We start from the raw sequence: 15568 nt of genomic DNA, 5'->3' as shown, positions 1-15568 counted from the left end.
AGCACTTGGTAAAGTTCACAAAAAACAACAGATACAGCATAACCCGAACCACAATGACAAACCTTACCAGGCTGCAATGACCACTATTCATCTGATCATTCACCTACTTTTGTTTTAGTTTTTAGTTTGAGGCAACTTTGGGTGAATAGCATACTACAGTATAGTCTACAAAATTTGTATTATTGCTTCCCAAAACATAGTACTAGTTAGAGACAAACTAATCAGATGATATATGGACCTATTAACTAGGTAATATTTTGACTGACAACTGTGCATTATGAACATACATTTCAGGGTGTCAAATAATTTTTGTGAATTTCTCGATATTATGTAAACCAAGTTTTTACTTTGAATTTAAATAGGCTTAAATCAGTTAATGCAATAGCTAACATGAAATAATGTACATTAAAACTATTAAATCTCTATTTTTAAATTGAAATAAAAGGTAAAATAATTAAATAAATATTACAGTTAAAAAAAGAAAACTGAAACGTTGCTTTGGCCATTAACTGAAACAAGATTAAAGGCACAATATGTAAGATTTTTGGATTAAAATATCCAAAAACCACTAGAGCAATGTTATATATTTTGTTGACTTGTGTACTTACATTATCCCAAATGTTTCAAGAATGTTTAAATCCATGCCTAATATCGATCTAGACTTGTCTCATAGCAGTCGGCGAGTAAACGCACAGTGTAGCATTTTAACAACTTTCAACACACAAATGTATCTAATATGATAAACAGTGCTGCATTAACCCATATACACTAACCGAGTCCCATCTCGATTCTTTTCCACCAGCTGAAGACATGAAGACAACACATCCCATGATTCAGCGAAATCAAGACGTCATCAAGCTACGCATTCGTTTTGAATAAGCAACCTCTAGTGGTGAAAATTTACATATTATGCCTTTAAGTTGAAGTATTAAATAACTACTACTAAAAGCTAAATAGAAATATTTAAAAACAAAACAAAATAAATAAATAAAAATAGTAAAAGCACATAAAATTACAAAAACGTACACTAAAATAAAAAAAAATGAAAATATAGAAGCTAATTTAAAATATTAATAAATACTGTAGTGTATAAATAGCAAGTTTTTAATGCATTTGTTAATCAGTGTTAATTTGTAAATTGTATATTCAACTAATATAAGTTGAATGAATTACGTATAATTAGGACGTTAACACATATGATTTTTTTTTTTATGTTTAAATCATTAAAAATATTTAACGCAATTAATGCAGAATCTATTTTTTTCCATCATAAATTAGCTAGCATTACATTATATGATCACACTATCCTTCACTCAAGTGCTATTAAATCTTTCAAGCGTGATAAGATGCAAAAAAAAAAGGAACTTAAATCTGTACTGGCGCAAGACAAAGAGAAAATCACTCACTGCTCTTGACTTCTGTAGCTTTAATTAGGATTAATCTATATTTAATTTATAATTTCTGCTGTGAAGACAGTAAAGTGTTTGATAATTTTATTAAAATTCTGTATATTTCCTACCTGGATCACATATTGAAAAAATACTGTCTTTATATTTCTACATTATTTGGAGATTAAATGTGAAATTATTACAATATAAAATATATTAAAAACTTTAAATGTTAATTAATTACTTCATTGTTTTGAATCAATTGACAACACTAACATTTATGTATTTAATCATTTTAAAAGGATTTTAAAAATCAGCACTGTATGTTGTTCTGCTGTGACATGCACAGGGTTTTTGAGTGACTTTCATCATGGAAGCTCTCAAATGAACAGACGTTAGCGCTGACGCTGGCTGCTTTTACCTTGTGTGCCGCGCCGCCGTGGATGATGGACTTGATGAAGATGCCCAGGTCTTCTCCGGTCTCTAGGGACTTGTTACCCTTCAGACTGACCCCCAGACCAGCTGAGCCGGAGTCGTTCAAAGGAACTTCAAACATCAGCTGCTCTCGCCCGTCCTCAGCCAGCAGTGGACCTGACGGCTCGCCTTTCTGCAAATAACACACACTTAGGTCAGCATCTCAGCTAACTGATAAATTTGAGCTTTTACTCCAGTGAAACATCTTGCCGCATTGACTACAACTGTAAGTGGATTACAGGACATGCAATTTTTGCTTGCGTTTACAAACTACAAAATGATTGTCAGTGGCAATCGACATATGTCACAGATGCCGTCGATAGAGTTTAACTCGTATTGAACCTGGAACACTCCAATAAGATAATGGATGTGGTGAGATGAAGGTACACTAGCGTTTAAAAGGTCGGTATGATTTGTTAAAATGTTTTTAATAGAAGTCTCTTCTGCTCACCAAGGCTGCATTTATTTGATCAAATATACAGTAAAGAGTAATATTGTGTAATAGAATTGCCATTTAAAGTAACTGTTTATTATTTGAATATATTTTACACTTGTAATTTATTCCTGTGATCAAAGCTGAATTTCCAGCATCATTACTCCAGTCTTCAGTGTCACATGATCCTTCAGAAATCATCTTAATATGCTGATTTGAACAGTTTTGCACAGTTTTTGAACAATTTGTGTAGAGAACAGTTGTGCTGCTTCATATTTATACACACACACATTTAATTGATGAATAAAAAGTTCAAAAGAACAGCATTTATTTGTAATCGAAATCTTTTGTAACATTATACATGTCTTTACTGTCACTTCTGATCAATTTAATGGATTAAAGGGGTCCTTGATTAGGATTAGCACTTTTTTTTAACTTTAGTTAGTATGTAATGTTGCTGTTTGAGCATAAATAACATCTGTCACGATGCACAAAGTTCAATGCAAAGGGAGATATTTTCTCTTACAGAAATCGCTTTTTAAGGACTACAACAAACGGCTGGTGGGGACTACAACGAGCTTTTTCTCAGGTTAGTGACATCACAAACCCCAAAATTTACATAAAGTTGTTGTTGTAGTAGAGTCATTTTAAGCCGGACTGATTCACAAACGAGGATCAATTCAACGCTGGATTTGCACAAAAGATGAACATGACGGCACATGCTAGTCGATGAGCTGAATCAACTATATAAATTTATCCATTAACCGTTCAGAAACGTCCAGTTTCATTCTAAAAGTTGTAACTTCTTCCTGAGTCTCTCCATCAGTGTCGACTCCGGTTTGAACAATGTAAGTCTGAACACCGTTACTGACAATCCTCATTTTGGCTGCGTGAGATTCTCCGGCTTTGTTGTCGTTGAGCAACTGAAGCGCGAGCTGTTCAAGCTCCGCCCTCTTCTGGAAAGTGGGCCGGGAGCAGCAGCTCATTTGCATTGAAAAGGACACACACAAATACGGTGTGTTTTTGCTCACACCCAAATAGGGGCAAATTTGACAAGCTGTAATAAATGATCTGTGGGGGATTTTGAGCTGAAACTTCACAGACACATTCTGGAGACTTCTATTGCATCTTGTAAAAGGGACATAGAGGACGGAATAATGATGGATGAATATATAAAATAGGGTTTGGACAGAATGAACGCATGTCTAATGGTGAAACACGTTTGACTTGAACGTGAAAGGGTGAAAGCATGAGAACGTGCCAGATCAAAAGGAAACATAATAAGCTTTTGTCAGCGATTCATTCAGGAGGGCGGGGGTTGGGGAGCGACATCATTTAAGACTAATAACTCATTATTGAACACACTTACTCACAACCACCCACACATTTCACCTTTCTTTTTGCTTTTTTTTTTTTTTTGTCTGCAAAAAATCATATCAAAGATATCAAGGGTGTCAGTGCCATGGCCTTTGACCTGTTCTCCACATCACTTCGTTCTTCACTCCACTATCATATCAATAAAACCTAGCGAAAAGGCCTAGAATAAAGTGCAATGGCTAAAAGCGGCCAAAATCCTTCTGGAAACCACATTAAATAACAGCAGCCTGTTGCTGAGCTGCTGTGGAAAAGGGCCAGGGGAAAAAACAAAAATGACTTTGTAGAAGCACAAAGTTGGGCAAAAAGCATTAAGCAAGAGCTAACGATGAAAAATAGGAGGGCCAATGGGGCAAAGCTTCAAGTAGTCCTTTTAGCGTGTCCTTTTACTGATGATAATGTGTCGTATATGGCCTGAGGCGCACGACAAATCAGAGTTTTAGCACACAATAAAAGGCCTGTTTGTAAGTGAGGTCAAACTTTGGTCCCAGAGAGAATATCAGATTGTCTGATGTCTCCTCACACAAGAAGGGAGATGCCGCTTCGGTGGTCCTATCAACACTTGAGACCCAGACTTCACATGAAGACCTCCTGAGGGCAAATACACACTCATATGCTCTCAAACACACCATGTGATGAACTATTTTAACTGAAGTACATGAGTAAAAGCTGGGAAAACGGTCAGTGAAAAGGCGGATCCATGTTGGGAATAAGTGGAGCGATGCGTAGCATCGACTCGACACATAAAACAGGCCTATTGGTAATGCAAATATAAAAAAACATATTTGGACGACTATATTTTAATAATATTATTAGCAGTATTAAAAGTAATTAATATGAACAGTAATGTAAGTATTTTATTAATATTAATATCACTTATCAATTGATAAGTATTAACAAATTAATATTAACTTATAATATTAAGACGTATATCAACACTAATGATTAATATTAACAGGATATTACATGTGATAATAATATGAATTAATTTTAGTATTAAAAATAATTAATATTGATATTAACTGGCAACATTAATACATGTTATTATTATCAATACTATTTAATACGTATTAACCATAAATTAATATTAGGCTAATAGTAACTGATATAATTATTATTATTATTATTATTATAAATTAAAATGATTATTAATAATAATAATAATATAAAAATAAACAATTATTAATATCATTATTATCAACATTAGCAATTAATTATATTAATTTGAAATTATATATTATTTTAATAGGATATTACATGTGATACTAATAGGAATTAATGTTAGTGTTAAAAACAATTAATATGGATATTAATTGACAACATTAATTCATGTTATTAATGTCAATATTATTTATTAAGTATTATACATAAATTAATATTAGGCTTAAGGTAATTATATATATATATATATATATATATATATATATATATATATATATATATATATATATATATATATATATATATATATATATATATATATATATATATATAAACTAAACAATCAATTATTAATAAACATACTCAACATTAGTAATTAATATTAATATAAAATATTTATATATTCTTATAGGACTTGATTTCAGTATTAATAGTCATTAATATTAATATTATATTAATATTAATAAATATTGATATTAACAATTAATATTAATAATATTCTAGGAGAAATATTCTAGGCAATATTGATAATTAACAATGAAAAATAACCAAGATATCCTGAGCTACAACATTTTTTCTAATTGTGATATGCACAGCATTTTGTGAGGAAGACTTTGTGTCATTTACACAAAAATAATCCACGGGAAATGTGTTTTGATGCCTCTGGCTAGAAGTCAATGCACCTTAACCCAGATATTGAACTAAATTAGAATTGATGTCAGAAGGCCATCTGCTATTACATGAACGCATCTACACTTTTTATATTACTCACAGCTTTAAAAAAAGCGTCCAATGGTTTTGGAAAGAAGTGGCCGTGACCCAAATGACAAATATAATTAAATAGGCCATGACAAAGCAGAACACATCCTGTGTGTGGGAAGAGCAGTTATTACTACGGCCATCTCAAGGACATCTACATGGTCCACCAGCCCTGTGGCCGACCTCTCTTCCTCTGAGTACAACTGTGTGCAATGTGCTGACTGACCCCTCCATCCTCACAGAAAACCTGTCTGAATCAAAGGGTGGAGAACGGCTCAAACACCAAACTCTACCGTCCACATAGTGATTGTAAATTGGTTACAAAAAATAAATATTCAGCTTTTACAATAAATATCCAGTGGGAAAATCGTGATATAGTGGTGGTATTAGATGCAATATAGCAATACAAATAAAAAGACATTTATCTTGAATATAAGTGTACTTTGTCTAGTGGAATACCACAAATATCACTAAATATAGTCATTTTATCATTCTGTTAAATTCATTTTTGCAGTGCATGCCCATGTCTAGTGGGCACAAAAGAACGTAACATTGCAATTTAATTTGATGTTTGGCTGATTTATTGCTGCTGGCTATCAGGTATAATTATTAAGCCGCTGAAGACTTTAATTCCACCTACTGCATTCATTTAATCTCAATGCACGTGACAAACTGACGCAAATTTCAGGCCTGAAAATATAGAATGTGGCTGTTACTCCCATAAACAACTGAAGTGTATGTGAACATAACAGTACTAAAGGATTAGTTCAGAATACAAATTTCCTGATAATTTACTCACCCCCATTTCATCCAAGATGTTTATGTCTTTCTTTCTTCAGTCGAAAAGAAATGAAGGTTTTTGAGGAAAACTTTCCAGGATTTTTCTCCATATAATGGACTTTACTGGGGTTCAGTGGGTTGAAGGTCCAAATGTCAGTTTCAATGCAGCTTCAAATGGCTCTACTTGATTCTAACAGAGGAATACGTTTCTTATCTAGCGAAACGATTGGTCATTTTCTAAAAAAAAAAAAAAAAAAAAACTTTTAACCACAAATGCTCATCTTGCACTGCTCTGCGATGTTCCGATCCAGTGTCTTCAAAGAGGATGTGCAAAGACGAAGTCAAATGGCCTTTGCAAAAAAAATAAAGATAAAACAACGATATCGGATGATTGTGAATTTGTAGGAGAAAAAAAGTTTTTCGCCCTTCCGCAGTACTTCCGCCTATGTCACACGTGACCTTTCCAACATGATTACGTAATGTATGGCACATCACAGAGCTAGTGCAAGATGAGCATTTGTGGTTAAAAGTATATACATTTTTTTTTTTTTTTTTTTTTTTAGAAAATGACCGATTGTTTCTCTTGATAAGACTCTTATTCCTCGTCTGGGATCATGTAGAGCTCTTTGAAGCTGCACTGAAACTGACATTTCGACCTTCAACCCATTGAACCCCAGTGAAGTCCACTATATGGAGAAAAATCCTGGAATGCTTTCTGCAAAAACCTTAATTTTCAAATTCAAATGCATTCATATGCATATACACGCATATACACATTAGGGATGTGCCTGAAGCCAAATACTATGTTTGGAAAGGAAATTGCATATTCTTCGGAGCCCCTAAAGGCACACAGTGATGGGGAAAAAAAAACAAGACTCTGTGTATATGGAGCAGCGGTGCTGACTGCACATTTATCAGATATTGGATGCTCAGGATCTGTAGAGCATCAAATCCTCCAAAATCATCCTGTCAGTCATCACTCCTTACTATCTTCATTTTCAAATGAAATCTGATGTACTGTAATGTAACCAACTACCACAACATCCCTAACCATGTTCCTTTAAGGGCTCTGTAGAATGCGTTACTCATACATGCATTACCCATGCCTTTCCAAATTCGGATTTAGGTTTCAGGCACATCCCTAATACACATACACTAACAAAACATTACTAAAAATTAACATATTTTTTGGGCATATGCTATGGTACTCTTTCAAATACCTTGGTTAATCAGCTAAAACCATCCTAAACTACTGTGAGATGATTTTAGCTGGATTTTCCAGCAGGGCCGGACGTTTTGGCGACACACTCCTGCATCCAGGATATCCAGTCACCAACACATCAGCACCGTGACTAGATCCCAAAAGGATTGATTCAGAAAAACAAGGCTTTAACTCTGTCAACGGTCTCTAAATACGAGTCACACCGACTGATCCATCTCCAAACGGACACCATTCTAGCTGCTAACAGGATGGACATTTATAGTGTTGCACATTTCCTGTCTAAAAATCTGCTGGATTCTAGCAGAATGTTGTAAAAGATGCTTTCTTTTTGCTAATGAATGATCATTAGCCAAATGTGCCTTTGTGAATTAAGATGGTATATTTTGTGCTGACAGTGGGTGGTTAAAGAAACTGACGAATACTGTATGAAGGTGGGTGTTTATGGATGGTATTTCAGGTTTGGATGCATTCATTGGTTGGAATGAAATATAAATACACACAGAGAGATGCACACACAGACTCATATCCTCTAAAAAGGCAGATGGTGAAATCTACTCAACACTGTCATTATATCTTTTCATACTCTTCCATTCTCTGAAAAAATATTTCTCCCGAGTGTGTCATTTTTCCTTTTGCCTGCCGTCGCATTTCTGCCATAATTTACCCTGGCTAAGCAGTGGCACAGCTAACCCACTTTGAATTTGAATAGGGTGGAAAATGGAGGAGGTTTTTCTATGTGAATAGATACTGCAGAGCTGCTCTTTATGACGTTTTTTTGTGCCTAACAAGAATTAATGGTCCAATAATAGTCAGTGTCAATGACATACAGCTGCTGTTCTTCAACAGATCTGGGACAGCAGAGATTTAACAAAGTACAAAGCTAAATCCATAAATAAACCCCAAATTTAACATTAAAAATAATACAAATTCTCAGACATCTAATTGAGGAAGTAATTCATGAGAAAATGATTGAATGTAAGAACTGTTATGAATTATTTGGCAGCCCACATATAACACAAGTGACCCGTTTAAACCCCAAGCCTTTGATAAGCAGACACTAGAGTGTAAATGAACTGAGGATAGACAGAGACACAATGAAGGGATGTGGACTTTCTTCCTGCGATGAGGGATCTAGTGGCGCCACAAGTGTGGTTTTACTCGTTGTTTGGACTGTAACGCCGTCTGATGTTTAGAAGAAAAATAAAGATGCTTTGAAAGGGGTCAGCGAAACAACACGCCCCATGTTTAACATCTGGGAAAAAAGATGGACAAGCGTTGGCACAAGGCTTCCTGTTAAACTGCTGTGTCGTGTACACAACTTCCTGTCACAAGCTGATTCGACAAATTCAGTATAAACGAGGGGACTGCTGGGGTTATCATCCATTGGGTAAAAAAAAGATCAAGATCAAGCATATATATAGAGCACAGTATATTATGCATATTATCGTTAGAGCTTTCAAAATTAAATATTTACTTGATTAATAAAATTAATTTAAAAAAAATATTTTATGCACATTTTACTGTGATTAATTACAGTAAAATGTGTCATTAATTAGTTGTTTTTTTTATCGATGGACAGCACTAATATGTATATATTTTCTAAATGATATATAAAGTTTATTGCAAAATATGCATGCAAATATTTCATGCTCATTATTAAATTATTTAAGCTCGATTCCATCATTTGTGGCGCTTCTTGGGAGTGGGCGTTCCCTGCAAGTTCATTTAGTGTGATTTGCTCATTGCAACTCTGGTGGAATTTTCTTTACAGCATCATTATTTTATGGATAACTTGATCAAAAGCATATACCAGTGATTAAAAACCAACTCACAGTAGGTCTGTCAAAATGTTTATAAGTTATTGTTAAAAATCAATTTCTCTATGGAAAAAAAAAAAATGAATAGAGTTTTTAATTCCGGAACCCGACTGTTGCACTATATAATCTTACCAGTTCTCTGGGCAAAAACTCCTCTTGTCTTCCAACTATCATAGACACGGTCTCTCCCAGTTTGGTGCTTCGCAGCATAGCCACCAGTTCCTCTTGTGTGCGTCCTGTAATGTCCACTCCATTTATCTAGCGAAAGAGAAAAAGCTATTTCCTGTAACCGTCAAACAGAGCGCATAATTTTAATTTACAATTTGACGAAATGGAAAACATGCCAGTATCAATTCCGTCTCTTGGCCAGGTGCAATACAAGACAGACAAGTGGCCTAATTACATCAAAACACATTCTGCATTCTGAAACAATATATTTAAATTGCATTTAAAACAATACCTTTTAAATGCATGACTGGTGGGGAAGAAATAGCATAATTTAAATGTTCCATAAATAAGCTCTGATTTTGCATTTGCTAGGTTGCGCTCTAATGATTGCATTGATGCAGGAAGCATGTAATACCTCCAGGATACGGTCTCCAGACTTGAGCCGTCCGTCTTTTACGGCAGCTCCGCGGGGCAGAATGCTCTTGACCATAATGGGTCCTGGACCATGAAGGGACGAGTCTCTGGTTACCACGGTGAAACCGAGGCCCTCCGTGCCTGCAGATAGAAGAAGGCCAGAAACATTAAACATGTATTTAATGACCCAGTGAACCAGAGAAACAGACAAATGGTCTTGTTCCATTTTCACCAGTGTTGCATTTTCAGCAGTGTGGAAAACAAAAGCCACGCTAACTTCTGAACATATTTTACTCTGCAGTATGATATAAAATAACATTCTTCAAAGGTTCCAGTAATAAAGGAATGTGTTCGCATCTACACACAGCTAAACTCATTGTAGTACCAATCTTCAATCCATGTTGGAAAAAGTACATAATTGTTCCGCTTATATCCCTTCTACAAAGTCCTAAAGACTTACTAACATCCTAAAGCTTTGTTCACGCTAAAGAACATCACTCTGAATTTTTGCCATGCAGTAAGAACATTTTGCACACTTAAATGAAAGATGTGACATTCTGGTCATGTACAACACAAACTTCAAAAGACAAAACTGACAAATTAGATTGGCTAGTTTTAATGTGAACGGCTAAGGATGTTGAAAGATATGAAAGAGAACCTGGAAAAAAGTGTGTCCAAAATTGATTTTGTTCAAATGTTTATAATATAATGTCACATGCATGTCTGACAATATATACCTGATACCGACGATTTAAAGGCTTGTTAGAAAAATTAGAATTCTTGAATTAAGTTTTCTAAATTAAAGACTTGATTGAAAGTCCTTCAAACTGCAACTGAAAAGAAAGAAACCAGAGTGTATTTTGTCTAATATTATAGCATTCGTTTTCAGTTTCTGTTACTAATACACTTCATAAAAGCCAACATCAACAGAGTTTCACTATTATCACTGAAATCTAGCAAGGTAGTGGATAACGGCAAAAACTGTATCAAGCTCATCCGATCCAAGATCAGGTCAAAAGGTCAACGGTACGCTGATGAAGGCTTCCAAGCACTCTAGACCGATAACCTGTGTTTAAGCTGTCGGTTTCTCTCCGTCTCCACCCCTGCACGTTGATAAATGTTTCCTTACGGGGATTAGACAGCTCTGCACTTTAATTTCACACGTGAACACATCTACAGGAGATGGGAGATGCAGAGAGCAGGATACAGGATGAGGAGAGAAAGAGAAATGGAGTGAAAGAAGAGCCATAAAAACAATGACAAAGGGTGTGGTCTGAAAAAAAAAATGATTAGAGGAAGTGGAAGCACTGGAAGAGGGGAAGAAAAAAGATGGACGAGTGACTCTCACCAAACCATGTCAGGGTCGCATTTCAAAAACAATTGCAAAATCAAGAGAAAAAAAATACATTTTTATATGTCATGTATAAGTATTACTATTACTATTAATTGCATTAATATTTTAATTATTTTTATATTCATAACGTAATTATTAGAAACTTTTTACCATTTAAAAAAATACTAGTAAAAACGGTTGGTTGGTTGGTTTGGTTGGTTGGTTTGGTTGGTTTGGTTGGTTTGGTTGGTTGGTTTGGTTGGTTTGGTTGGTTGGTTGGTTGGGATTGGTTGGTTGTGGTTGGTTGGTTGGGATTGGTTGGTTGTGGTTGGTTGGTTGTGGTTGGTTGGTTGGTTATGATTGGTTGGGATTGGTTGGTTGTGGTTGGGATTGGTTGGTTGGTTGGTTGGTTGGTTGGTTGGTTGGTTGGTTGGTTGGTTGGTTGGTTGGTTGGTTGGTTGGTTGGTTGGGATTGGTTGGTTGTGGTTGGTTGGTTGGGATTGGTTGGTTGTGGTTGGTTGGTTGGTTGGTTGGTTATGGTTGGTTATGGTTGGTTGGTTGTGGTTGGGATTGGTTGGTTGTGGTTGGTTGGTTGGGATTGGTTGGTTGTGGTTGGTTGGTTGGTTATGGTTGGTTATGGTTGGTTGGGATTGGTTGGTTGTGGTTGGGATTGGTTGGTTGGTTGGTTGGTTGTGGTTGGGATTGGTTGTGGTTGGGATTGGTTGGTTGGGATTGGTTGGTTGGGATTGGTTGGTTGGGATTGGTTGGTTGGGATTGGTTGGTTGGGATTGATTGGTTGGTTGGGATTGGTTGGTTGTGGTTGGTTGGTTGTGGTTGGTTGGTTGTGGTTGGTTGGTTGGTTGTGGTTGGTTGTGGTTGGTTGGTTGGTTGTGGTTTGTTGTGGTTGGTTGGTTGGTTGGTTGGTTGGTTGGTTGTGGTTGGTTGGTTGGTTGGTTGTGGTTGTGGTTGGTTGGTTGGTTGTGGTTGGTTGGTTATAGGGCTGGGCGATATATCGAATGCTTTTGTCACGCGCATTTCGTCAGTAAAGCCGGTTCCCTGATTACCGCTAAATCGCCATCACCTGCTTTCAAATGGTGCGGCATTTAATATACAGAGCCATAGTTCACTGACAAGCCACGCAATATCGCGTTCAATATCGATATGAATCGCCGTCGATATTGAACGCGATATTGCGTGGCTTGTCAGTGATCTACGGCTCTGTCTATTAAATGCCGCTCCATTTGAAAGCAGGTGATGGCGATTTAGCGGTAATCAGGGAACCAGCTTTACTGACGAAATGCGCGTGACAAAAGCATTCGATATATCGCCCAGCCCTATTTGTTGGTTGTTTGTGGTTAGTTGGTTGGTTGGTTGTGGTTGGTTGGTTATGGTTGGTTGTTTGGTTGGTTGGGGTTGATTATGGTTGGTTGTGGGTGGTGTTGGTTGGTTGTAAAATCATAAATTAAAGGCAGTACACTACCAAATAGTGTTATTAATATATAAATACAATCTTAATCTTTAACACAATATATGAATAATCTTTTACACTATTAGTTTATTGTACTAGTACTGATATTGTGTTGGTAATGAGAATTATATTTTCTTGCAAAAAAGCTTATTTGTCATTAAATGTCACAATGCAAGTCTTAAATTTGTATGAATAAAATGTAATTATATAATGAATAAAAGTAATTTATTTATTTCTTCCCTTTGATTTTGGGGTGAAGTTTGACCTGGACATGTTACCGACAGGTTTCATGAGATTCACAAAGAAACGCAATAAGAGAAGAAAAAATGAGGCTTAAAGAATCATGCTACAATAGTGATTCCCTCTCGTCTGTCGTCTGAAGGGGCACGTGAGATTACTGAAGCTCAGAATTGCTCTGTCTCTCTCACACACACACACTTGAGGGAGAGATGTCATCGAGGATAGCGGCCAATCCAGCATACTAAAGATGGCAAATGATGAAATCTCAAGTCCCAGAAGAGCACCTGACATTAAAGTTTTAAACAATAGCAGCTGTCAATCAGCTGAGAGGAGCGATAAAGACAGAGTGGTGAGGGAAAAAGGAAGAAGAACAAGTACAGACGTTGCTATGCAGCAGTTTTGACATGGGTTAAATTACAGGGCTCATGACGGCACCTTCTGGATGGAGTTTGACTATTCAAGCTCAAAATCAACATGAAATGGCATTTTACTTCAATAGTGTAGCATATTTTTGAGTAAAAAAAAATATGTATATATAGAAGAATGACTGTTGCCCTTTTTAATTCACCTGGGAATTGATCAGATGAAAAGTGGAAAAAAATTTGATTTGACTTCTAGCTTACCTTTCTTCAAATCGATCTTCATTTTCTTCCCAGGCTTTTTGTTGATCATATCAACCACAGTGACAAGGGCCGGGGTCTTTTTGGGGGCGGGGCTCTCACTACGATCTTTCAGGGTGGGTGATGCGCTGATGGGAGGAGAAGGCGTATATCTGCGATTATTTGATTCCACGGGGGTGTGTCTTGCAGGTCGAAGCTCCTCCTCCTTAAGGGGTGGGGTTTGTGAGGCAGGGGGCTCTGGGGATGGCGTTGACGCATTACTCGGACGGAGTTTATGGACCAAGAAAGGACTCTTGACTTTAGGGACCACAGTGGTTGGTTCGGTGTTGTTGAAAAGCTGCCCAATGAGGCTCTTTTCGTAGCGGAGCTTGTTGGCAACAGGAAGCACCTCCAAACGTACAGTGGAAGAGGACATGGCTTGGCGAAACACCTCCTGAGACCTGGAACATCAAGAGAGAAACTTTGTCTTACTGTTCTGTAGTGCACATTTGTAGAATATAAAGACATTCCTTCTCTGCTTCAAAGATACAGAAGAGCTCTAGACTCAACAACCTCCTTAATTAGCACCATTCAAGAGCTGTTTCGTTCAAGAACTTCCAGTGGGAATCACTTCTCAACGTTTCCATCTTTTTACATAACTCCCTGGAATTTACCCTGTCAATATAGACTAGTGAGATTATGTTAAAAAAAAGGTGGTGCATTGCAGATTTTATTACAGTTAAGCAACAGCTTATTTATTCCATATTGTGACTTACATCCAAGTGAAAAAGGTTATTGAAAGTGAAATAATTGGAGGGTAGGGAATATCGGTTGGCAATATAGCAAAAATTTCATTTTTTTTTTTTTTTAAAGAAAGGTTCACGATCTTATCATGATTTTGTTTCATGTTAGTTTTCCTTTTTCTTTTTTCAAACTAATTTTTTAATAGAAACAGCACGTCCTGACGGATATACCCCAAGACAAGCAAACGGGTACAAATGCAAGAAACCATAAAAAAAAAAAACAGATCTTCACATTTTTAAATCAAGTCCAGAAATGAGACAACAACACATTAGATTTATAGATATACATGTAATTGTATGCACATGTCTACCCTCTACTATGTGGTTTGTTAATCATTGTTGTGAAATATTCTTAAAATTGGGCTCCATCTTGCCTCAAATATATTCAACTGAAGTCTGAACCACTGTAGTTACATTGACTATTTTAACAATGTCTTTACTATTGTGTTCATAAGATGAAAGAAAGTCTTACAAGTTTGGAACAACATAAGTCTGAGTAATTAATGACAGAATTTTCATTTTTGGGTGAACTATCCCTTTAACATTAATGACTGACAGTAGTAGGTTTATTAGGCTGCTGTCACTTTAATAAGACGTAATGCATGGATAAACATGATACACATGCGTATAATAATATGAATGTGCACACACTAGCACAATACTACAATCTCACTTCAAAGGTATCTTGTGGAGACATTTGAATCATTCACAATTTGAAATCATGATATCGCACACCCCTAGTGGAGACACAATTCATGTTGCGTTAAATGTGTTGAGCAAACTTTTCAGAGTTCAGTTCAGGACGCCGCTGGAGAAGTAAAATTGACTTGCTTGACTGCAGTCTTTTTTCTTTTGTACTTCAAAACCTTTAACTCTCATACCCATTTCTCTAACTCTTCCTCTAATAGTGCCACTTCGTTTAATCTGTCACCCTTTTGAAGACTGTCCAATACCCTTGATGCCACTTAATAAGGCAATTCCACACTTGCGGCAAGAGAAGATCATTTTCTTTTGTTGTGTTAAAGTTACAGCACTAAATCTCTGCAAGAGAGGAAAATTAGATAGATAGATAGGTAGATAGATAGATAGATAGATAGATAGATAGATAGATAGATAGATAGATAGATAGATAGAT

At 36.1% G+C, this 15568-nt stretch overlaps 1 protein-coding gene across 4 annotated transcripts in view; it reads right to left on the bottom strand.

The window, feature by feature from the left end:
* Nucleotides 1-15568, bottom strand: part of pard3ba (par-3 family cell polarity regulator beta a) — a 177472-nt gene that overhangs the window by 97714 nt on the left and 64190 nt on the right. For all 4 annotated transcript variants that reach the window (XM_067405388.1, XM_067405390.1, XM_067405389.1 and 1 more), the window contains exons 8-11: nucleotides 13655-14091; nucleotides 9992-10131; nucleotides 9541-9666; nucleotides 1810-1995 (exon numbers count right to left, since the gene is read on the bottom strand). In XM_067405388.1, the coding sequence (XP_067261489.1) occupies nucleotides 1810-1995; nucleotides 9541-9666; nucleotides 9992-10131; nucleotides 13655-14091 (889 nt within the window). The remainder of the gene's footprint in view (nucleotides 1-1809; nucleotides 1996-9540; nucleotides 9667-9991; nucleotides 10132-13654; nucleotides 14092-15568) is intronic.

Source organism: Chanodichthys erythropterus, chromosome 12 (assembly GCF_024489055.1).
Source record: "Chanodichthys erythropterus isolate Z2021 chromosome 12, ASM2448905v1, whole genome shotgun sequence".
In the NCBI taxonomy this organism is placed as follows: domain Eukaryota; kingdom Metazoa; phylum Chordata; class Actinopteri; order Cypriniformes; family Xenocyprididae; genus Chanodichthys; species Chanodichthys erythropterus.
Note: the sequence above shows the minus strand (reverse complement) of the source record. Positions and strands in the feature narration are given on the sequence as shown.